General features: G+C 36.6%; 1 protein-coding gene across 1 annotated transcript; it reads left to right on the top strand.

The window, feature by feature from the left end:
- The first annotated feature begins 12,556 nt into the window (after positions 1-12,556).
- On the top strand, positions 12,557-24,022 carry hsd17b14 (hydroxysteroid (17-beta) dehydrogenase 14). Its single transcript, XM_022672139.2, has 9 exons — positions 12,557-12,794; positions 12,932-12,970; positions 14,552-14,649; positions 14,759-14,825; positions 14,963-15,054; positions 17,667-17,771; positions 17,976-18,043; positions 19,352-19,448; positions 22,866-24,022. The coding sequence occupies exons 1-9, from the start codon at positions 12,707-12,709 to the stop codon at positions 23,007-23,009; spliced, it is 798 nt and encodes a 265-aa protein (XP_022527860.2). The 5' UTR covers positions 12,557-12,706; the 3' UTR covers positions 23,010-24,022.
- Positions 24,023-24,090: the final 68 nt, after the last annotated feature.

Here is a 24,090-nt window from a genome sequence, read left to right as displayed (position 1 = left end):
TCTCCTGTCCAGTCTCCGTCCACCGTCCAGTTCCCTGTCCAGTCTCCGTTCCCCATACAGTCTCCGTCTCCTGTCCAGTTCCCCGTCCAGTCTCCGTCTCCTGTTCAGTCTCCCGTCCAGTCTCTGTCCTCTGTCCTGTCTCTGTTTCAGTCCCCGGTTTCGTCTCTTGTTTTCCCCGGCCTCTCCCCGCCGCCAGCCCCCGGGGTTCGTTTTTACGCGCCTCGGGAGCTGCGCGTTTAGGGGGAGGCTTCTGTCATGTCTTAGCCCTGTCTCATGTCTCTGTGTGTGTCCCACGTGACCTGTGCCCCTGTGTCTCAGTACTTTTCCATGTGTTTCTCATTTGTAGCTCCGCCCCTGCCCCAGGTGTTTCTAATTATAGTGTTTCCTGTTTCCTTATATAGCCCTCGTCTACCACTTTGTCTCCGTCGGTCTTTGCACTAACCCCTGTTGTTTGTCTCTCCGTGTCTCTTTGTTATTTCTAGCCTTAGCCCTAGCCCTAGTTCCTTGTTTACATCTTCTTGTTTCTTGTTCCCTTTAAGTTCCCTGCTTAGTTTATTTATTCTTGTCTAGTTTAGTTTTTCCCTGTCTAGTTTAGCCTCTTGTTAGTTCCTTGTATATTACCCTGCTTGTGTTTATTAGTTTATTCCCTTGTTTACATATCCCTGCCTTGTTTAGTTTTGTTTATTTCTTGTTTGGTTTTTCTAGTCTCTTGTTTAGCTCCGTGTTCCCTAGTTCCTTGTACATACCCCTGCTTTGTGTTTATTCCTAGTTTAGCTCCCTGTATATATTCCCTGTTTGTTTTTCATTATTATCATCACTCGTTTGTTATTGGTTATTTGTGTTTCTTTGTTACATGTTTACTTGTTCCTCGTTTCCTTGTTTCTTTGTTATTTATTTAATAAATTATTTATTTATATCGCCCTTACCTGCACCTGTGTCCGCCTCCTCGTCTCCCTGCCTGGGTCAATCGTGACAATAAAATCAAATGGTAGACCCCTGAATTAAAGTAAACCTGTAATAAGATGTGTTTGAATAGTAAAGTTTGTTCTGGGATTACAGGAAATAATAACTGTTTAGCATAAGCCAAAAAAGGATCCCATATTTTGTTAATATTAAGTTTTTTAAGTATTGCACATTAAGAGGTAGAGCCTCTTAATGTGCATCTAATTAATTTAGCTATTTTAATTCCCCTTTAGGACAGAAATCTTTGACATCAGTGAAATCAGAACCTCCTTAGGCACAGAAGAACAATTACAATTATACAAAATGCACAATATTACTGTGTCTATGGTTTAGATTTGTATTATTAGTGGTATAAGGCATAGTCAGCTATTTATATCAGTATCAGACATCAAAAACATGCAGTTTAATGATATCTCTTCACTCTTGAGGCCTTGATACGTAAACTAGAATAAGGAAATGTTTTTACTAAAGCACTATTGTAATGAACTCTAAATAAGAGAGTCTGCCAAATACCATAAACGTAGTGTTCTTGTTCTGGGTGTTTTTGCTCCACACTGCAGTCTTTTCAAGTGTATAGCACAGTGCAGTTCTGCAACCAAGACTTGCTGTCTGGCCAAGATTTTTTTACAGTGTCTATAAAAAGTATTAACCCACTTGGAATGTTTCGGCCTTTTATTGCAGTTATAAATGGAATCATGTTTAATATAATTGGATTTCTGTAGACAAACGTAGATAAAAAACTCTTTCATATCAGAGTAAAAACAGATTTTACAACATTTACATTATTCACAGAAATAAAAATATATAATGAAATATAAGTAACAGCATGAAATCCACCCTTTACAGTGACTCTATTATTACAACAGAGGTTCAGGAAACTGGTGCTGGTTTTCTAACAATTAGTAAAATGAAGATTTAGCGTGTGCAATGAATGTGTTGCAAGTGACTGCGGTATAAAGATACCCATCTGGACGGCCCAGTAACCGATGATTCAGTATTTCTGGCTTAAAATACACCTCGAAATTGGAACAATTTGTTACATATTTTCTGTACTTACTCATAAAATAATCAGGGTGCTAAGCTTACCTACTGGTATCTTTTGACAGCAGTGTTTCACACAGTACATTCTTCTTCTAAAAAGCCTCATGAACAGAAATGGAGTAAAAGGACTATAGAATGGATCCCATGCTGGATCATTTTCTCCTGAACAGGTAAGCACTGATCTTCAGCTACGGTTAGCTAATCTTACCTTGGTTCTGGGTTAAAACCACTAATAGGAATGGGTATTTAACTATAGAGTGCTTACATTCATGCTTAGCGGTCTGTTTGCAGCTGATTTGTCAAGGCAGCATGTATTTGAGATTGTCATTTAGTTCATATACCTATTGTTCCTTTATAGAAAGGAAGAATATAGTACTGTCAGAGGTGGAAAAAGTACTGAAAGTTGTCATCAAGTAAAAGTACCTTTACGTTGCTAAGATTCTACTCAAGTAAAAGTACCCATCTAAAAATCTAAAAGTAAAAAAGTACTCAATTTAAATGTACTTTGAGTAAAAGTTACATAGTTACTAATATATTTCTTTTCAATTCAGACTATTTTTTTCCCAGCATTTTACTTTTTTACTTAGTAATGGGGAGTTTTCCAGTGTAGCAAAGTAAATTACTTGTGTCAAAATGTACTTGAGTAAAAGTAAAATTACCTATTTAAAAAAATACAAATTACTCAAAAAATCTACTCAATTACAGTAATGTGAGTAAATGTAATTCATTACTTTCCACCTCTGAGTACTGTGTAATACTGCCTTCAAGTAGTGTCCGAAATATCAACATCAAACACTGCACATCAAGACAAACACACAATGCCCACCATGAAGCATGGTGGTGGCAGCATCAGTTAAACTCCTTTAGAGTAGTCATAGGTATCTTTGTGGAGTTACCTACTACTGAACTTGTTTACATTGCAGAAAACCATAAAAAGTGTCAACTTGTACATCAAATTGTTAATTTGTTTCTTTTAAAGATAAGTCACTTAATTTGACCCAAAAAAGAACAGTTAAAAAAAATAACTAGGGCTACGTTTATGTTTGAAGTGTCTCAAATTCGATTTTTTGGCTCAGTGTGGCTCAGGTCTGATTTTTTTAAATAGCTGTGTGAACATGTCAAATCCCATTTTTTTTTAAATCAGATTATAGTCACTTTCACTTTCACTTTGTTTTTCTCCTCATGTACATCAGACCAGCTGTTTACACTCCACTCGAGCAAAATATGCTCCACATATGAGCTGCTAACACATCATTATTTCACTTTTATAAAGCTACGAGCCTCTCGTCTCTCAAATATGACGTTTTTTGTTGTTGTTGGTGAAAAAGGCAGTGTTTATACAGGTATCAATGTGCGCATGTGAGGCATTTCAGGGGCAGATTTGTTCACATTACACACAGATACAGGTCACTTACATTTGTGAATGTGAACTGCCAAGACAGACAAATCCGATCTGAACAAAAAATCGGATTTGAGCCATGTGGCTTGTAATGTGAACGTAGCCTAAAAGTCCATGATGTTATTTAATTAGATGAACACTAGGTGGTGATGTACACCAGTATGTTACATTATACCTAAGGATCCATATCCAGTTTTCTGGGTTAAAACATCTTTGTATGCGTCTGTATTTTAAAATACAGGCATTATTCATTTTTAAATACTGATTTTTCAGAATCAGTGAGCTTCTTTGAAGCAATTTTGGTAGGTACAGTACAGCATTTTTAATGAGACACTGTTTTTTGTTCATATAATGCAGTACTGAATCTCACCGCCTCACTCTGTGGTATGTTTTCATTTGGTGACTAGCTTCTGTTACATTCCATTCCTTGACTGCAGTTGCCCAAAGGCACAGCAAAAAAAAAAAAATAATCATTAATTATTCTTTCAAAACAAGGTTGTAAATCCAGCAATATTTTCTAATTGCTCTTTGTGGTTCACACCTCATTTACACTTCATCATTATACAATAAAAAGCATATTTCTAGAATGGATTTACTTAAACTTTACAGGAGAAGGAAAAGCACTAACCCTTCCCAGCAGGATGTAAATTTGATGGTAGAAAAAAAATGTGTGCTCTAATATCTCACAGATGTTGAATTTTAGCTCTAATGAAAATCAGCTTATGTCAAAAGTTTGAAAATCAAAGTCACTGATGATGTTAAAGTTTAGCTGACGTTGGATTCAGTTCACTATGACTCATAACGACGCGTTACTATTAAACATCTATGAGATATTGGCATTAAATATTTAAATGACATTAGGTTTTAGTTACTTAATATCACAAATTAAAACCCACACAATATTAAAGTGAGCTGTCATCACTATCCTGCGTCAAAAAATTGACATTGGCATTAGGTGCTGCCAACGGTGATGTACAGCTGAGGTCAAGGTAAAGACATTAAAGTACTGTTAAAACATTTTTATTGGTTCATCATGAAAGCGCAGCTCCTGTGTTCAAAGTATGAAGAAAATGTAAAAAGCATATAACTAGAGATCTTGGGCATGTTTGGTTTGTACAGGGGTTGCCAAGTATCTCAGATAACAGAGAACATTCTAAAAAAAAAAGGTTAACCTGCAATGATACAAAAATAAAGCATTGAATGTCTTAAAAACATGGGATTAAAAAGTCAGATTAACATCCACAAGTTATTAAATGGTTTAAAGTAACATTCTCAAAACAAAAAATGATAAAACATAGATTAAATAATTTACAAAGACAGTTATATAATATTTGTTAAATGTAAAATATTTCCGAACTAAGCACTTCAGCAGTTATTTGAACATATAATAGAATCCATTCTGCTTTACACTGATAATAAAAATGTTTAAATCAGGAGTTTGTGACAAATGTGAAAAGCTCATATAAATTGTTAGAATAAACTCTTTTTACATGATTCCTGCAAATTCTTGCAAGAATGTAACAAAAAATATGGATAGAAAATCTGACAGATTGCAATAAATAGCAAACAAATAACAAATAACAAAACAAGTTGTGTTGCTAATTCAGGTATTCTAGATCAGGGTTTTTCAAACCATCGACCCTCGGATTAGTTGTGGGCCAAAAAATGGGTTGCAGTAAATAAAATAATGAAAATAGTAATTAAATTAACAAATTCTAACAGTCAGAAAAACTAAGAAACGTGTACACAAATGCCCCCTTGTGCAACCCATAAGGTGTGATTTGGTGTGCATTAGGTGTATATTTTAAATAGTGGTGTCTTTTAAAATGAAATAGGCCAGAAACAACTGCTAGTAGCACAGCAGCACTGAATTTTTCTTTTCAAGAAAAAAACTGACAACTAAAAAACACTGATTGAAGGAAGTATATTATGTTCTGTGTTTAAGTAAATATTCAGAATAAGATGAATTGCTTTGCATTGTGGGTCACTTAAAAAAAAGGCACAATCCTGTTTCACCCCTTATCCCTAACCCTCTGTTTTGCGAGTGCATACCTAGAGGTAACGTTTCCTGATTCTTGTTAGGTTGAAGCGGTAGGGGGAGGGTATGACTAAATGGCTCTTTAAACTGAGATTTTTTAGAGGCACACTCCAAACAGAGGGCTACACCTTGTTAAAAATGACAATAACCTTTATATTACCATTGTTTAATGTGTAGTTTTAATGTTTTATGGACATTTTCTAGAGGCTTGCTTACTTTTCCATTCCACCTTAAATATTGCAACAAAGACAGAGGCTACATCATTTATGGTGGAACAGAAATGTTCAGCTCCTGATCACAGAAGAATTATGGAATAGACATTTAAGGAATAAACAATAACAGGTGGCAGGTGGTGCAGCATTTTTGACGACATATGATGTCCTAAAGTTAACTAGGTAACCAGCACTTAGGTTGCAAAACTTGCTAAAACTAGCACTTCACTGCTAGATATATATCTGTATCAGATGCTGGAAGGGTTATCCCATAGACTGTGTATAGCTGGACCGAGCATCATCTCTCAAAGGTGAAGCCACCACAGGTTGGGCGCCCCCTGCTGTTCGGTTGCCGAAAGCTGCGTAACCCCACCCATCCCCATAGGTTTCAATGGCAAAACAGACAACTTTCAATCACGTTTTTTTCCAATATACTGTAATTCTAACTCCATTATTTAAATGCAACAGCTAGTGTAACCTCTGCTTATATTGGAAATTTTTCCCACAGAATTCTATTTTTAAAACGTTATTCAGCTCTATTCAAAAAGGTGTGGTTATTGTAAAAGGGCTGGGTTACACCTAGCCGGGGTGGGACCAATGACTGTATGGGTGGGACCATAGACTGTGTATAGCTCTGTGGAGGCAGCCCTCAGGGGTGGGGTTATTTAAATGAGTAGGCTGTCTCTCCACAGTCTTTCTCCCTCCTCTGGTCTCTACTGCGCAGACTCGGGTTTCAGGATCGCCAACATGGCGGAAGGTTTTGGCTTCATTTTCAGTGAATGAATAGGAACAGCGACACAGCTTCCATCTTTTTTACAGTCTCTGGGTTATCCCAATCCCAACACGCGAGAGGCGACAAAGCGACAGAGCGACAAATGACACGGAGCTGAACTGTTCTCAACTTTATGCAAATAAATTATGATGCGGTGAAGCGACATTCTAACCTGATTGGCTTCTAGCTTTTCTTTGAACCTATCACATACAAGGCGGTCTTACGTCCTCAAGCTTCTGCTCTCTGAATTTCAGTTTTTTTCCTGTTCATTCTGTTCAACGGGATGGACCCACGTCAATCTGCGGGAACGGATGCGTTTCCAGCGCAGGTAAATCACGGAAACGGCCAAGAGTCTAGCAAGTATGGGAGTTATAGCTGTAGAATAAAGTGGCAAAACGATTTATGTTTTGTGCCTTTTTTCTTGTCAGAGGCTGGACCATGATACACTCGTGCGTTGAGCTTGACACGCCCACAAGCTACAAATGCGAGGCGACACAAGCGACTCATCGCGTTCCAGTGTGAACGCAGGGTTAGGGGGAGGATTTCACCCCTTTCTCTAGTAACTCTGATCCAAGGGATAGGTATACACTTGGAAACATAGGGTAGAGGTACAAAAGAGAAAGACGCCCTTGCTGCCGAGCATCAGGTAATAAAGAGATTTTATTAAATGTTTAAACTTCATGCTGACTTATTGATGCATACTTATGATACACACTATAAACAGTAAACTCACCAGTGTTGACCCAACTCCACCTCAGCAGACCAGCTGAACCAGTTCCATGGCTGTTCTATTTGAAAGACAATGGATCACCAAGTCACCAATCAGCAACCCTGCCTCCTTCCAGGAACAGATTATGGTCTTGTGAGGCCCGAGGCAAAAAATATCTTTGGGAAATCCCATACACACTATGCAAATTCAGGCCCATATTTAACATACAGTATCACTGCACCTTTGGGGTCCCCACTTATACTCATCACTGAGTTCTGAGTTAGCACTGCACTGTAATATCTGTTTATCATGCTCACTGGTCTTTATATTTGGTCTATAATTCTATTGCTTCTTGAAATGTGTTTGTACATTTGCACTTTATAAAGCCTTTTGAAGTGTTGCATTGTGTTGCTTAGTTTTACACTAAAGCCCTGCAGGGACATAATTTTGTTCCACTATTTACAGTCCACAGTTGAAACGAAAACAAAGGCCTCTTTACTTGACTTAACATTCAAAACATCCTACCAGGAAAGGGACAGGCAAGGTCAACGCAATGTGAACTGGTAATGCCACGATCCACAGGCCAACGTGATTTTTAGCAGCTGTCTATCAACAACACCATAGCAACTGCCTAAAATATCAAAGTTACAGCACCCGTCTAACAACCACCTATTAAACCATAGAAACTTCTTAACAACACCAAAACAACCTTCTGGAATACCATAACCACCAGCTAGCAACATCATGAAAACAACCACAAATACCCAAAGCACTAATGTAGCACTTGCATGGAAGTGCAAGCCACGAAAGCTGTGAAACCATTCTGCACTTCCTTCAGGAAAAACACTTCTCACATTTTAATATGCAATTTAATAAATATAATAATAAAGACAGAACTTTCCATTTTCCTAAAAAAAGTTATTTACAGAAGATCATCAGCAAAGCTCTGGATATATTACATAGCATGGTCAAAATAAAAAGAAACAGCAGAAACAGGACACACTAAACAAATATGTTTTTGATTAAAGACTAAATGCTTGCTTTAGTTCCTATTGTGCTTCTTCTGATACATGTGGATTTCCACCACACTGCCACTAAAACAGCACCACTGGAGCTCAACACGCTTGGAGGAGAACTCCAACTGGCAGTTCTGTTACAATCAGTGACGTCAGTAAAGCGTAACTTACGGTAGTAACAGTGGAGGGAGGAAAGAGATGCACGTTTTCTAGCTGGAAATACAGACACTATTCTGAGTTTGTATCAGCTAAGGTTTCTAGTGAAGTGAATTTTGGCAAAATAATTAGTTATGTAGAGGTGGCAGTAACTTAAAAGTAACTTAAGCCTTATCTGTATGGGATTAGTTTCTCAGGGGGATATTTTACACTTCTACTCATTGATAAAACTCCTGCATCTGAAGTGCAATCGAAAAAACAGGAGGACCAGAGAATTTATTGGCTTTCTCTGTCACATGACATCACGTTCAGTAGCTCCTTCATTTCCACTCGCTATTGTGTTTACATGGATCTCCATGGATTTCTGTAACCTACTACAGAAAAAAAAGCTCTACTGACAAGAGCTGCCAGTGCTTAAATATCACGTTTCCTTAATATCTGATGATGATACATACTGGTCATGTTATGAGTAACTACAGAAAATATAATCCCTAATGCTCCTTTAAAAGGGAAGAGGAGGAGAAGGGCGCCGAGTGGTCCAGCTGTCTAAAGTGCTGCCACTATGAGCAGGAGGTCGCAGGTTCGAATCCCAGCTCATGCAGCTTTGCCATCAAGCTGCCGGCGCTCAGAGGGAGCCCAATTGGCCCTGCTCCCTCTGGGTGGGTAGATGGCGCTCTCTCTCTCCAGATGTCAATCCAACAGTGATGTCTGCAGCACAGGGCAGCACAGCACAGGGCGTCTGTGAGCTGACATACTCGAGTTGCTGCGCTTTCCTTCGCGCTGGCTGCTTGGCAATGCTGCATCAGCAGCAGCTCGAAAAGAAGCAGTGGCTGGCTTCACATGTATCGGAGGAAGCATGTGTTAGTCTTCACCCTCCTGGTGTGTTAGGATAGTGATTGGGGGAGTCCTAATGAGTGGGTTGGGTAATTGGCTGTGTAAATTGGGGATAAAATGGGGAAAAAAAATAGAAATAAAATTATAAAAAATAAAAAAGGAGGAGATTTTAGCTTGAACAACATTTTTATGAACACAATATAAAAAGGTGGAGACTTGCATGAAACATTCACCCAAACGTAACTACATTTGCTTTTAGAATTTCGTGGGGGGGATAACCATCACTAGAACATCCTTACACAAAGAAGTGGCTCAATTAGAAGGCTCGGGTGAAGCTACTGTGTCTGGTGCTCTTCAGGCTTTTGGGTTATCTCTAAGGCTAATAATGTCTTCCTTTATAGCCTCACAGCACTCAATGAGTCCACTTCACAGGTGCTTCAAATCTGAAAAGAACAACTTCAACCATATATTGAACAACAGTGGCTTTAAGTTCTGTGTTGCCCCATTATGTTGTTTAAGAGCTAGTCAGCTACGCTCTAAATATGCTCTAAATAACTCTAAATAGACTAAATTTACTGGAAAGTTAGCATAGTTGGCTACTTTATGATGAATGCCCACAGCAGTAGCTACTTCAGCCTGCATTCCCTTTTAAATATGATACAACCATAATAAAAAATACAAAATTGACAGAATATTCTACACAAAAGCAGAGAAAAAGTGTTCTTAAAACTGGGTGTGGCAGACAAAGACTGAAAACTGAGAAACCTGTTCAGAATGCATTCAAAGGTGGACTGGTGAGAGGGCAAGAAAGCTGCAGAACTGCATTAACTGCACAGATGTTTTTTTCAAAGGCCTCAGGGAGCTTTTTGGTCCATGATGATACAACTTACTTCAACAATCAAGAGCAAACCAAACTAGACCTCCAAAATCCTATATAACTATGTTCTAGTCATCTGTAGCTGAGTCTAATTTTTGACAGTTTAAGTAGCATTTAATGTGAGGGTGTTTTACCATTTTATGGATTATAAGAAGAATTTTAACAGTTTTATATGTTACCTCAACCTCTCTGTATTGTTTAAATAAAGATCAGTTGTTCCTTTTCACAGGTTTTTTTACAGGTCAGTATATTCTTTTTGTGTTTAGAATCTATGTGTGCACTAGATTTTGAAACACTTACACTGACTTACACTGATTACCCTGTTTTTTCTGAGCTGAAAAGTTGCTTTTTCTAAACTGGAAACAGATCTACCTAAAACTAGATATTCACAACAGAAACAAGAGAGACAAACCTTCGAAGCAATCCTTTACAAAAGACTACAATTTCATGTCTTCATAAAGAGAACAAATCCCAACTCATCAGACCAGAAAAACTGGATCTGTGACTGATTTGAATGACAAATCGGGCCTCAACAACACATTCTATAGCTTCAAGCATCCCTGCTTCCACCTCAATTTAGGGCATAGCTGGACTGCATAGCTGCAGCCAAGCTGCCCATGCTTATTCCTTTCCACCACCTAGTATGTAGAAATAGATAGAGTGCCAGAGTTTTTAAACACTGTGGACCCAGACGGTGTGCTTTATTAGACACTCCTACATGGCTGCTCCTACTTGTAGATGTAAAGTCAGAGACAAAAGCTGTTGATGCACAGTCTGTGCTCGCTGGAATGCTCACACATGTCTCCATACCTAAACCCTAATGAGCATCTGTGGGGCATCCTTAAAGGAAAGGAAGAGCAATGCAAGGTCATTGTCATGGAGGGTGGAAGAGGATTGTTGCCAGTGGTTTAGATATAAATGTGTCACATCTTCAGCTGTCACATCTGGTGTTGTAGGCGCTCCCTGTCCTTTCACACTTAGCTTCAACTGAGGTTCTCAGTTAGACAACTACAACACCCAGAATGCACCACCCACTGACATCACACACACTGCCGATCACGTGACACCTCACCTGCCCCGGCCAGGAAGTGCTGAATATTGATTATTACCTGCAGTATAAAAGGACTGCTCACACACACATCTGCGCCGCGTATTGCCTTGTTTCCCCCACATTACAAAGTGTTTATTCTGTGATTATTTTCTTGTGTATGACCTTGCCTTTTGTTTTTTCGACCTTGATTTTTGCCTTGCTCACTCTGTGGATTTTCGTGTATTACCTGGACTGTTTATCGTTTCTGTTTCGGATCACCTCTGATACTGCTTGCCTCGTGTATGATCTCTGGACTGTGTATCATTGCTGTTTGTGGATTATCTCTGATACTGCCTGCCCCGTGTATGACCATTGGACTGCCTCACTATCCGGTAATGGTCTTTACCTCCTGGTATCTGTTTACCGGTGTTGTTTACTCTTTGCTACTGTTTTATATAGCCTGTGGGTTTTCAATAAAATCCTTAACTGGTTCCGCGAGTGTCTGTATTCTGTACCACACCATGACATCAGTGTTTTGTAAATATATAACAAAATATTTACAAAAATGTAAAAGGTTTACTTCTTTTTTAGTGAGATACTGTGCGTTTTAATTTATTTATGTTTTTTTTTTTAGTTTTTGTAAATGGATTTTACAGAAGTTTGATTACCGATTTTTTTTAACTATAAGGCGCACTTAAACCCCTTTATTTTTCCCAAAAATCGACAGTGCGCCTTATGTATAAATTCTACCAGTCAGGTTGTAAGGAGCAGAAAAGCCATTCCTCTGAAGTACGGCAGAGGAATTATAAAGGAGTCTCAGTGAAGTTTTTCCAGTACTGAGGCTGAAGCAGTATTAGCTTTAGCTGCTACTACTGAGTATTTTGAACTGCATGTTTATAACGTTAAAACTACGTGGGACGAACTGGCTTACGGGCCCCTGGCTTACTGGAACTGTCGGACAGCATTTACTACCACTAAGCACTGCTAACCACGGCTAGCACTGCTGCTAATCGCACAAAAATATTGGAAATGTAAGCTTAATGTAAATAAACGGAAGTGCTTTACTCACCCAAATAAACCGTTTTCAGGAGAGAAATCTGTGCAGATTAACATCCAGCCTTATGTATAAAATAGACTAGAAAATAAACGTTAATTTCCTTATAATACAGTTCGTAAAACACAGTATTTAATGCATTGAAGTTTTTTCAACACCATTGAACTCAGTCCTCGGAACTCTGTTTAAACTTTATAAAAAGCAACCTAATTTAAGCGTACCCCAAATCAAGCCTAAGAAAGAGTCGGTTTGAAAGTTTGACGCAAATTTAGCTGGGAAAACGCGACCCCCTGGAAGTGTGTCTCAAAACGACCCCCAGGTAAAGAACCCCTGGTGTATAATATTAACAAAGACGGGGTCATAATGTTATGCTTGATTGGTGTAGGTCTTATTATTGCTGGGGCTGCAAACTACAATTCCCACAATGCACCGCCGCAGAGCTCGTGCTGTGCGCCTGATGTGCTTGTGTGTGAGGCTGGGGTTGGTGTTTGGGTGGAGAGCTGCAGCGCTGATTGGTGTGTGTGTGTGTGTGTAGTGTAGTGTAGTGTAGAGAGAGGGAAGTCAGCTGATCGAGCTGCTGCTGCTGGAGCTGCTGGAGGTGCAGAATGGCGAGCTCTCAGCGCTACAGCGGGAAGGTGGCGCTGGTGACCGGGGGGTCGAAGGGTATCGGCAGGGGGATCGTGAAGGTTTTCGGTAGGTACTGGAGAGCAGGTGCAGGAGGAGGAGGAGGAACAGTGTGAACGGAGAGTGTGTATCTGTGTATAAGAGTGTGTGTATGTGTGTGTGTGTGTGTGTGTGTAACGAGGCTCTCCTGCTGTTTACCTTTGCAGTGCAGAATGGGGCTAAAGTTGTGTTCTGCGCCAGAGGAGGTAAATACACCTGTTTATTACACATTTGTACACCTTCTACTTTCTGCCTGCACTCATATTTATATTTTACCTCTTTACCTCTTTCCCTTATTCATTACGTCCTCACTTCCTGTCTATAGAGCTGCACACATTTATCTGAATACTTGTTTATTACTTAATAATATGTACTTAATATACACTTCTGTGTGTTTATTCACATTCTCTCTTCCTTATCTATTCACCTGGTCTACGCCTCTCTTCAGGGTTATGTTGTAAAGGTGTTTATTCTGTACAGAACCCTGTCAATTCAGGAAACCGATTCAGTGTTTAAATAGTTCTATGGTTTTCTAAATACAATAAAAATCTCTAGTTGATTTAAAAAAAAAATGTTTTCTTCGCATCTCTGCATCTTTTTTGTTATTTCAGTCATTTCTCATTTCTGGAAATAAATGCTCTAAATGACTATATTTTTATTTGGAATTTGAGAGAAATTTTGTCCATAGTTTATATAATAAAACAACAACGTTGTCTCTTAACTTTTTCCAGACATCTCTCTCTCTTTCTCTCTCTCTTACTCTCTCTCTCTCTCTCTCTCTCTCTCTCTCTATATATATATATATATATATATATATATATATATATATATATATATATATATATATATATATATAACTCAACATTTTAAGGCAACTTACTGCACTAAATTTTTTTGTTTTGTTGCCAACTCAAACTTTTAAATTTTTTTGAAGAAACACACCACCAGTTGTGCAAACTAGAAAGCTTTAGTTTAGATTTAGTTTACAAATATTAAAATAGGTCTCATCAACTTAAAAACTCACTTTGTGTTTTTAGTTGGCTTCATTTAAGTACTACTAAATGTTTACATTAACACGTTTTACATTAATTAAATTAATACAGTGGGCGCAAAACTATGTTTTTTAATGTACGTTAGGAACTGGAAATTCATGATTATTACATATCTGTATTATTACCAGTCATGTGACCCATTCAGCATATAGTCTATATACACTCAGCAACACAAGGCATAGCAACTTGCTTTTTTAGCCTTTAACACTGAGGACAGGGTTAAACACATATACAAAATACAAAAGCAGGGGGCCTGTGGAGAATATTTACACCCTAATGGTGAGTTAGAGGTGGGGGACATTTGAGGAGCTTAAAATAATTTAAATTTAAATTTATACTGTTCACATCAATATCAGTGTTATCAAATATTGGATTTTTGTCTATAGCATACAGAACTAATGTGCATATTTATTTAATCACTTTATTACTGTGTTATTTTTATTAGTTACCTAGCTTAGTATTAACTTCTCAATAAGCAACCAGAGTATTTTACTTTTGAAAAAAATCTGTTATTTTTCTTTACTGTTGTAAGTTATTATTTTAACTGACTTTGTGAGATTTTAATGATTTTAATGTAAAAAAAATCTGTCCATTAATAATAAAAAAAGAAGAAACAGGAGAAACAGTTGATATAATTCTGTTCAGTTACTGGAAGGGCTTAATTAGTGCATGTTTATTTATTTGTTACTTATTACCTCTTTATTGAAATATCTAAAACCTGCCCTCTCTCATTAGCTGATGCAGGTAAAGCGCTGGAGGCGGAGCTAAATGCAGCAGGTCCAGGCTCCTGTCTCTTCCTGCCCTGTGACATATCCAAGGAAGAAGATATCAAGGTGCACCATCTTAGCCTTTTATGAAACCCATGTCCTCCCCTTATCCTGTCTTCCCTGGCTTCTGTATACTACTGTCTGTTTACCTTCTGTCTCTCTTTTTATTCCTCAGAGACTGATCACTGTGACTGTGGAGAAGTTCGGACAGATAGACTGTTTGGTTAATAATGCTGGCTGGCGTGAGTACTTGACCCCATCCTTCCGTTTAATTTATTTGCTTAGTCAAACTTTGGAGATTCCGCTTTGTTTCACTTCTACAGAAAGCAAAGTTTGACCCAGATCTAACAGTGACGCTCCCTGTCCCTCTCGCTTTCAGATCCCCCCCACAAACCCACGGATGAGACAACCGCAGAGGAGTTTAAAGACCTGCTCAACCTCAACCTGATTAACTACTTCCTCGCATCTAAGGTGAAGCTCCCAAACCAGTCTCCCCTGTCTAACCAGTACTACCAACTTTCTGTCTTGTGATCAATAGGTGTCATGCACTGCATATTTTAGTGCAGAAATCTATATAGTACTGTGAATAATATTTGCCCCCTACAGATTTCTTTAGTTTTTGCTTTTTTATCATATGTACATTTTTCAGATGATCATTTACTAAGGGAAAAAGTCTATAGAAACAACCTCACTAAGACACAAACAGTCTATAATGTTTATAAAAATACACCTAAAAGTAAAGGTAAAGGTAATAAATGAATTTGTATTTGATTACGTGAAATAAGTATTTGATTCCCTACCAACCAGCAAGATTTCTGACCCCAAAAATGCACACTGTCCCAGGTTGCACAAAATTTAGTCCTGTCCCTTTAAGAAAGTACTCTTAATATATCACCTTGTTATGTGTAAAAAAAAGACACCTTTCCATTCAAACCTCTCGACCACCATGTTCAGGACCAAAGTGCTGTAAGGTAAGGATGATTCTGACAAAGCTTCAAAGTAAGCTTGTTAATGATCTCAAGGGAGCTGGGAGCACAGTCACCAAGAAAACCATCAGTAACACACTTTGCAGCGATGAATTAAGATCCTGCAGTGCCATTGCTTAGGAAGATTCATGTACGGACCCAGCTCAGGTTTGTCAGTGGCTTGGAAGAATGTTATGTGGTCAGACGAGAGCAAAATTGAGCTCTGTGGCATCAACTGTATTAGTCATATTTGGAGGCAAAGAAATGCTATGTATGACCCCAAGAACACCAACCCCACACGGATGTGGAAACATTCTGTTTTACGGCTGTTACTCTACTGAGAGTCCAGGAAACATTACCACAGTGAGGTGCTGATCAACAAGGCCTCGTACAGTAAAATCTTGAATAAGAACCTCCTGTCCTTAGCCAGAACACTGAAGATGGGTCATGGTTGGATCTTCCAACATGGCAATGACCCAAAACATACAGCCAGGGCAACAAAGGAGTGGTTTAAGGAGAAGTATATTACGATTGTCAAGTGGCCTAGTTCAAACATCAAGTTGCCAAACAACATCCTCTAAACATTCTTCAGGATTTAGAGATTTTCTGTAAAAAGAGAAGGCCAAAATACTTCACGAGATGTATACAAATTTGGTGACCGGCTACAAAAAAAGTGCTTGCCAACAAGAGTTTTTCCACTAAGTACTAAGGCACGTTTTGCTTGGGGATCAAATTTTTTTGCCAAATCATACACATATTAATTCATACTTTTTTTCTGGATTTTGTTGATATTCTGTCACTCTCTCTTTTAAGATAAACCTACCATAAAATAATAGACTGTTCATGTTTTTGTAAGGGGTTAAACATACAAAATCAGCAGGGAATTACATTATTTTCCCTGCTGTATATATAGCTTAACCATTCCCTGTGCTCTTCTGAACAACAGTTGTTTTTCTAATTAGTTCCTGACTACAGTAAATCATGTAAGCTGCTGATAGATCTGAACAAATCCTTACAGTGTCTGGAGTTCTCATAGAAGATCAGCACACCAACCTGTGCTCTTCTAAATGTGTTCTGCTGAATAACATCTTAATACTTTACAAACCATATGTCAATTGTGATCAGCTAAAATGTATTATTTAAACTAGTTTTATTTGATATCTTTTTAGTTTCCTAATAACAAAGTACATCAGTGACTCCAATTGTTAAAGCTTTATTTAAATTATTTATCATGACTTTAATGAGTACATTTCAGAAAAATTTGCTTACAATGTGCTTTACTTCTTAGATCAAATAAATAAAGTAATGACACCAGTGTAGTTTTATCTCAAAGTAATTTAGTTTGATATGTGGTAATCAGTAACAAAGCTTTCTTTATGTTGTTTTTGTAGTCTTTATAATAGTTTTTAGTAATTTTTATGACGTTTATTTGGCCTTGTTTTTTTTCTTCTAATAAATAAATAATTCTCAATTGCCGACACATTTAATGAATATTTTTTTTTAAGAATAATAAATAATGCTCATCTGATTTTTGTACTCGCTTTTATATTAGGAAAAAAGAGTTTCTTATCAATGTACTCTGAATGCAGAGATATGCAGAGAAGTGAAATATTACATTTTGGGGTCTATTTATATTTTGCAGTTTTGTATTTAATTTTATTGTAGCAACTTTTTTTTACATGTAGTTGTTATCTTTCTATAAAAGTATTCTATAAAATTGGTTTGTGACATAATGACCATGAAAAAAATGTAGTTCCTGGGCTAAGACCAGTTAAGAACCCCTGATATAAATCATATATTTCATAGTCATGTGTAGAATATAAAACAACATGAACCTTACTCTTCACACATCATTGTGAGAATTAGGACTTCTATGGTGCCTGGAATAAAATAATTTAATTAAGAAACAAATATTGCTAAACTGATGACTCAAATATATATGAGACAAAAATAGCTATACATTGTAAGCATGAAGCTTTATAAGTGATATATAATTTTAAAAAACTAGGGACACAAAAATGGACATTTCCATAGAATGTCTTAAATAGAATTGTACAGGTTGACACATTCACTGACTGACCATTTACTTGTTCTCTTCTGCTTGTTTTTTCTGGTCAGTTTGCTCTGCCCTACCTGCGGAAGACACAAGGAAACATCATCAATGTTTCCAGCCTGGTGGCCACTATCGGTCAAAAGCATGCAGCACCCTATGTGGCCACAAAGGTGAGAGATTTTGATTGGTTTAATTTTAAAACTGCTGTTTGCTGTTTGAGTTGAATCAGCACCAAAAAAAAACCAATATAGGTCATCAGATCTTGATTCAAAGCACTGCAGTATATTAATGCACAGGAATGTAGAAGCATAAAAACACTGTCTGCCACTGTTTGGAGGCCAACAGTGATATATATACTCATCTTTGTCCACAAGGGGGCGATCATTTCCATGACTAAGGCAATGGCTGTTGATGAAAGTCGCTACAACGTAAGAGTCAACTGGTGAGTGGTTCAGTGTTACTTCATTTTATTTTATGCTGAATTTTTACTGTCGTACAAAACTTTGTATCTCCAAAATGGCAACTTTACAGGCAGGGACAGATTAGAACCAAAATACGACTCTGGACAACTCTCTATTGTTGATTATATCTATAAAAACCTCCTGGTTAAATATAGCCCTTATGAAACAATAATATATGGCAATATATTGGAAAATATAGTGCAATATATTAAATAATACATTTTCATATATGGAAAAAGTACATATATTGTACAATATAGGGCAATATATGCATGGACTGTGTATGTCTATATATTGCTAAATATAAAAACATATATTGTAATAAAGACAAATTCTCTAAACCGGATTTTTTTAGACCAAATGTTTTGTTTGTATTTGTTTTTCCTTAGTAAATAATTTCACAAAAGAGAAAAGAGTACCATGACTTAAAATACAAAAATACAATTATATTTACATCATCATCAGCAGTCATATTCATGTTTGCATATTAAAAGAATGTGAATGTGACAAATGACAAGTTATTACTTTTTTTTTTTTTTTTTTTGCCCAGTTGCTACATACATTATATAGACCTAGACCAAAATCTTACATTTGTCACAGACATTTGAAGGAAATGGTATGAATGGAAAACTACCACTAACTACTAAAACTACATTTAGATGTATTACACTTATACAATCTATTAGGTTTACTTAGTTTTTTATCATTCATTTTGTATATAAGGGCATAAGAATATTATTATATTATATTTTTTATTATATTACTAATAATATATTTGATTTTCTAAATCTAGTTTTCTTTTAAAATAATTGCAAGAAAAAAGCATTTGCTGTGGTCAGTGCCAGTAAATCACCTCATACAATAGTTCAGAAAAGCCACATATAGCAGGAAAACCGCGAACCTGGCAACTCTGGGGAAAAGCAATCTGTGATTGGACTGTCAGAGTAGAAGTTTTAGACAAACAAGTATCAGCAGATACAGCGCAATAGGGCGAGACTATTCTTTGGATGATGTTTGGGGAAAAGACGCTAAAATTGGCTCTCAGTTTGGATGAACCATAGACTGTATAATTCTGTATAATATATTTCCTTAATGATGATTTCCTTAATGAAGATTTGCTTAACTATTGACAGTTTAATTGTACTTCTAATTGTAATCTGTGGAGTCCCTGACTGCAAAATGTTTGAGTATATACACATACATTATCATATAATTGTAGGTATATACACATATATTATCCCAAACTTCTTTGTGTGAGGCACTCATCCACACCTGGTTCCTTTTTGCAGCATTTCTCCTGGCAATGTGATGACCCCTCTGTGGGAGGAGCTTGCTGGACAAACACCTGATGCTTTGGCCACCATAAAAGAAGGAGAAAACGCACAGGTATGTGTGAACAGAATTCTCCAAAGTTTTAATTGTTCTCTGTCGTATGGTAAACATATTACATGCTGCTATTTAAAAACTTATTTACAATACAAAATGCATTCAGCGACATAGCAACAGATGCTTAAAATACTATTACTATAATACTATAATACTATTATAATTAAAAAAACTTTCCTGTCCTTCACCCAATTAAACATTACTTAGTATGATCTTTGTAGCTAGCTAGCTATGTATACAGTGGTGCTAGAATTTTCTGTATATCTGAATAACTATGATCTAAAACCTCATTAGTCGTAAAAGTAGATAAAGAGAACCCAGTTAAACAAATAATAGACAAGCATTTTATACTTAGTCATTTTATTTATGAAGGAAAAGTATCTAATATTACATATTTGTTAGTGGAAAAGTATGTGGTCCTTTAGGATCAGCAGTTAATTTGAAGGTGAAAATAGAGTCAGGTGTTTTCAGTCAATGGGAGGGTGATCAGGTGTGAATGGGCGCTCTCTCTCTCTGATGTAAGTGATTGACACCACTAATATAATTGAATTTTATCAATTTAAAGCTGATATTTCTTAAAAAGAACACTAAAATGCATCCAATAAGGAAAAAATATTTGTAGTTAACGTAATGCTGTTGTTTTTGTTTTTAATAAAGCGCCACAATCAGGCTCATTGGATGTTTGTTCTACCTTGATCAAAAGATCCTCTCATGATAAGAGTAGGAGTGAACCCTGGTTTCAATCATTTAATAAAAGAGCTCGAGCCCCGTTACAACGTTCCATCCCAAAATAAAACACTATTATAATAAAGTTAAATTTTTATTATGAAGTTGATAATGGTGAGGCTATAAAGAATGCCCTGTTTGTAGCCTGATACAAATACATGTTATAGCTGTTTAAAGGAGGAACCACCTTTAACCTGAAAAAAAAAAAGAATTGAACTGTTGTGTCAGAGAAATTAAAAAAATACATATTAGAGATGATTTCAATAAAAAAATCAGTTGAACTACACAGAGCAGACAAAAATGGCGGAGTTAATAATAGACAATATCCTTTTTATATGCTAAAAATATATATATATTTTGATACATTAAAATGTTTATTACAATACAATATAATTATATTATTTTATCTGTTAGGTTTCAGCATTTATACAGTGGTGCTTCTAGAATAAAAGTTCTGTGCCAAGTCTATCACTATGGCTTACATTACATTAATCAATAAACCAGGTTTATATCCTCAACCTGTGATTAATCTCTGTGCTAATGAAACAAGACATTACTCTCCTTACACAGGAAGGAGCAGCTGTGAAGAGCAGTCCTGTTGCTAGTGTGAAGCACACATCTTTGTTTGATCTGTGTGGTGTGACTCATTTCCTCCCTTCAAAAGCTACATACAGTGTTCGTTACCTGACTGTAAAGTAAAGTAACCTAAGTGAGCCTGGAAGTGAGCCTGATTTGGTATAAGAGCTGTGTATGAACTGAATTCAAAGGTTAAACTTTTAATCCTGTTTGTAAACCCAAACCCCTGTTTGCCCAAGACCCAAGTAGAAATATTGTGTAATTAAAAGTAATTAAAAATATGTAAAGGGCAAAATAAACACAGCTCATCTAAAATCAACACCTCCACTTATGTTTAACTGTGTTGTTTTTCAGTTACTTGATGGATTTATGAGACTGGTATTAAACATACAGTTTACCAGAAAACCCTATCATTCCTCCCTCACAGGAGTGATTGATTAAACTTTACAGTTAGTCTGCTGGCAGTCTGGAGGTGTGTCTTTAATGTCTGCCTGCAGTCAGGGATTGTGTCTGCTAATGCTAACCATACCACTAGATGACTTTGAAAAGACTTTTAACACACTAAAGTCTGACACCCTCTCACATCTAAAGACAAGTCACAGACTTTTTACTCACAGGCTAAGATTTAGCAAAGACTGGGGATCAATAACTGCAAGACTAGACTAGACTAGATTTTTTTAGAGATGATTTCCCATCATTAAATTCATGGAGTTTATTAGTGAGTGAAGCAGTTTAACAATGGAGCAGAAATAGAAGCACATTTTATCCGCAGCTGCCTTTGTGTTTTCAGTAATTTGCTAAGAAAAAAAACAGCTAAAAAGAAAAAGACAAGACATCGCAGAATGTGGAAAAGATCTTTCCGCACTTGCCTTGCAGCTTCCTGTAGCTCTTCTATTGGCTGTTGACATTGTACAAGTTACTATTTGCGTGAGCCAAGTCTCAAGACTTACGATAATATTAAACACGATTGATTTTATCTGAACGCAGGACGAGAAAAAGACTGACTTAAACCTTCAAGTCTAACCACCTTACACTAAAAGATCAAGATGACGACCGCAACTCGACTCTAGCAAGACTCTGATTTTGTGCCAACACTGGAAATTTGTCTGCAACAGTGAAATCACTTAAAAATCTCTCCCATATCTTACCCTGAATTTTAGAATTGGAAGCAATCATTTTCTCGAATTCCACCAGTTAACATCACTGCTGAGATACAAAATCAAAAAGACTGAAAATAAATAAAAATTACCATCTGCAATAATTGACATTATTAACATATCATCTCCCAAAAATGTTTATCTAAAATGTATAAATCAATACCAAAACCAGACCCAAAAATAACACTCCCAACTAAACAATGGGAAGAAGATCTATCTTTCCATCCATGGAATTATTTTTTATTATATTTTTTCCCCTATTAATATTTATTTTTTACTTTCCCATTAATTACTAAATAACTCTCTATCAACATCTAAGCTTATTTTTTATTCCTACCCATTTCGGTTTGATTGATTTATTTTTTTTCTAATTTTTAATCCCTTTCTCATTATCTCCGTCTTTATAATGTTTTTCCCTCCTTCTTTTTTATTTCTTCCTTATCTTTTGTGAATCTCATGTTCAAGTCCCTATTCTTCCTCAATAATTAAAATATGAATAATATAAAAATAAAAAATATATATAAATAAAAATAAAGTCTTAAATAATCCTCCGAAGAGAGGGGTGGTGGCTGGCCAAAAAAAAAAAAAAAAAAATCGCTTAAAAAACGTTTGGTGTGAGGTCGACATAATCTGAATTCCGTATTTTTTTTCATTTGTAAATCTACAAGTTGCAAATATGAGTTTTTTTTGTTGGTGGTTAAGAAGGCAACATTATACACGTATCAATGTACTCATATGTGGCGTTTCAGGGACAGATTTGTTCACATTACACACAGATACAGGTCACTTACATTTGTGAATGTGAACCGTCAGGAAAGCCAAATCTGATCTGAGCGAATTTGAGCCATGTGGCTTGTGATGTTAATGTTGCCATAGTCTGCGTGCCAGCTAGAATCTGGCATGAAGGCTCTCTCTTATGCTCTCTCTCTCTCTCTTTCCCTGTTGTTTGTCTGAGCAGCTGCTGGGCCGAATGGGGACTGAGGAGGAGAGCGGGTTGATGGCACTGTTCCTCGCTGCTGACGCCACTTTCTGCACTGGAATTGACCTGCTTCTGAGTGGAGGAGCCGAGCTCAACTACGGCTTCAAAAGCCAAAAGCCCTAACTGTCCTGCTGCACTCTTCTCTGAGGCCCAGGAGTTTAAAGAGTAGTTTGGTCAATTAAAGCTAATGTTGCTAACTGTAAACAAGAGCACAGTGAATTTAACTAGTTCTATTACTCAGGTAATCAGCAAGTTAGCCGTAATAGCATGTAAGAACCATCTATTCCTTTAATCTGTCTCTGAGCCGCTTAATCTTTAATGCCTCGCTTTGTCTTATCTTATCTTGTGTCTTTGATTCTTGCTAATGGATGTGCCTTAAATGTTTACATCTAAAAAAAAAGGGAACTTTATAATAATGGTTTATATTTTAACACAGAATAACAACTAGACCTGATTTTATGAGTAAATGAGTTAAAGTGCCTTTTAAATCTACTTGAAAAACATTATATTGACCTAAATTGCATAGACAATCATTAATTGTTTTGTAATTTTTTAAGAACTGTTCTTGTTCACATTCCTGATTTTAAAAGGAGTATATCCTTAAAAACTGAATTTTTTGACACACAAAATGTACTTAAATGAAAACAGAACTAAGCTAAAAGACCTGCCTATGTTTTTTTGTGATGTCTCAAAATCCAACATGTTTACATACATATAAAGATTATAAAGAGTGTTTCACTCTGGGCTGCTTTATGAACTAAGGCACAATACATGGCGACCAATTAGAACTGGGGTCACTTAACAAAACTCAGGCACAGTAGCTTAAACTTCCTCTTTAACTGTAAAAGATTTTTTAAAATGAAGTGATTGTTTTTGATTCATGAATTTATGTATAGTCTATAAGTAGACAATGTGAGGATAGGGTCTCTTTAAATAAGGTCAGGTGAGTTTAGTAGGGTTGTTTCATAATAAGCCTAAATGTCAGAAATGTGAAGTTCAGGTGAAAAGTAATCAGCCTATTTTTGCAACTCAGATTTTGTCACTTTTGTACATTGAGACTTGTCTCAACATTCAGTTTGATGTCAGCAGAGAAGACTTGTATGGAAATGTGGAAATTAAAATGACATGACCAATCACTGCTATAGTTGTGTGGTTATTTCCTCATTAAATGCGTTTTATAAAACATGCCATAAAACAGTGACTG

This window comes from Astyanax mexicanus, chromosome 19, assembly GCF_023375975.1.
Source record: "Astyanax mexicanus isolate ESR-SI-001 chromosome 19, AstMex3_surface, whole genome shotgun sequence".
NCBI lineage: Eukaryota > Metazoa > Chordata > Actinopteri > Characiformes > Acestrorhamphidae > Astyanax > Astyanax mexicanus.
Note: the sequence above shows the minus strand (reverse complement) of the source record. Positions and strands in the feature narration are given on the sequence as shown.